The sequence below is a fragment of the Buceros rhinoceros genome, unplaced genomic scaffold (assembly GCF_000710305.1).
Source record: "Buceros rhinoceros silvestris isolate BGI_N320 unplaced genomic scaffold, ASM71030v1 scaffold22061, whole genome shotgun sequence".
Classification (NCBI taxonomy): domain Eukaryota; kingdom Metazoa; phylum Chordata; class Aves; order Bucerotiformes; family Bucerotidae; genus Buceros; species Buceros rhinoceros.
In genome coordinates this window covers 450-732 of record NW_010392796.1, presented here as the reverse complement: position 1 = coordinate 732, position 283 = coordinate 450, and the positions used below count along the sequence as shown (strand labels likewise).

General features: G+C 56.9%; 1 protein-coding gene across 1 annotated transcript in view; it reads right to left on the bottom strand.

The window, feature by feature from the left end:
• The window catches only part of RCC1 (regulator of chromosome condensation 1), a 4,614-nt gene extending 4,350 nt beyond the window's left edge, over window positions 1–264 (bottom strand). Inside the window, exons 1-2 of the mRNA XM_010144643.1 lie at window positions 192–264; window positions 24–80 (exon numbers count right to left, since the gene is read on the bottom strand). Of these exons, the coding sequence (XP_010142945.1) occupies window positions 24–80; window positions 192–264 (130 nt within the window). The remainder of the gene's footprint in view (window positions 1–23; window positions 81–191) is intronic.
• Between the last annotated feature and the right edge of the window lie 19 nt (window positions 265–283).

The following is a 283-nucleotide window of genomic DNA, read 5'->3' as shown; positions in this document are numbered from 1 at the left end:
GCCCAGCCCCAGCTGGCCGACATCCCCCTGCCCCAGTGTCAGCACCAGGCCGGGCTCTGCGCGGTGGGACGAGTGCCAGACTGCAGGGCACAAGAGAGCTAGATAACACAGATGACATACAAAGGGAACAAGCCTTCCATTAAACTGGTCCCTGGGAAGAGGGAGGGAACATCCCCAGGGGTTTTGCTTACTTTTAACCTTCTTTGTTCTAGGAGACCCTTCTTCTGGCAGAGGCCTCCTCTTCGCAAGGCCTTTTGCTGGCATAGCGCCCTGGATCTAAACA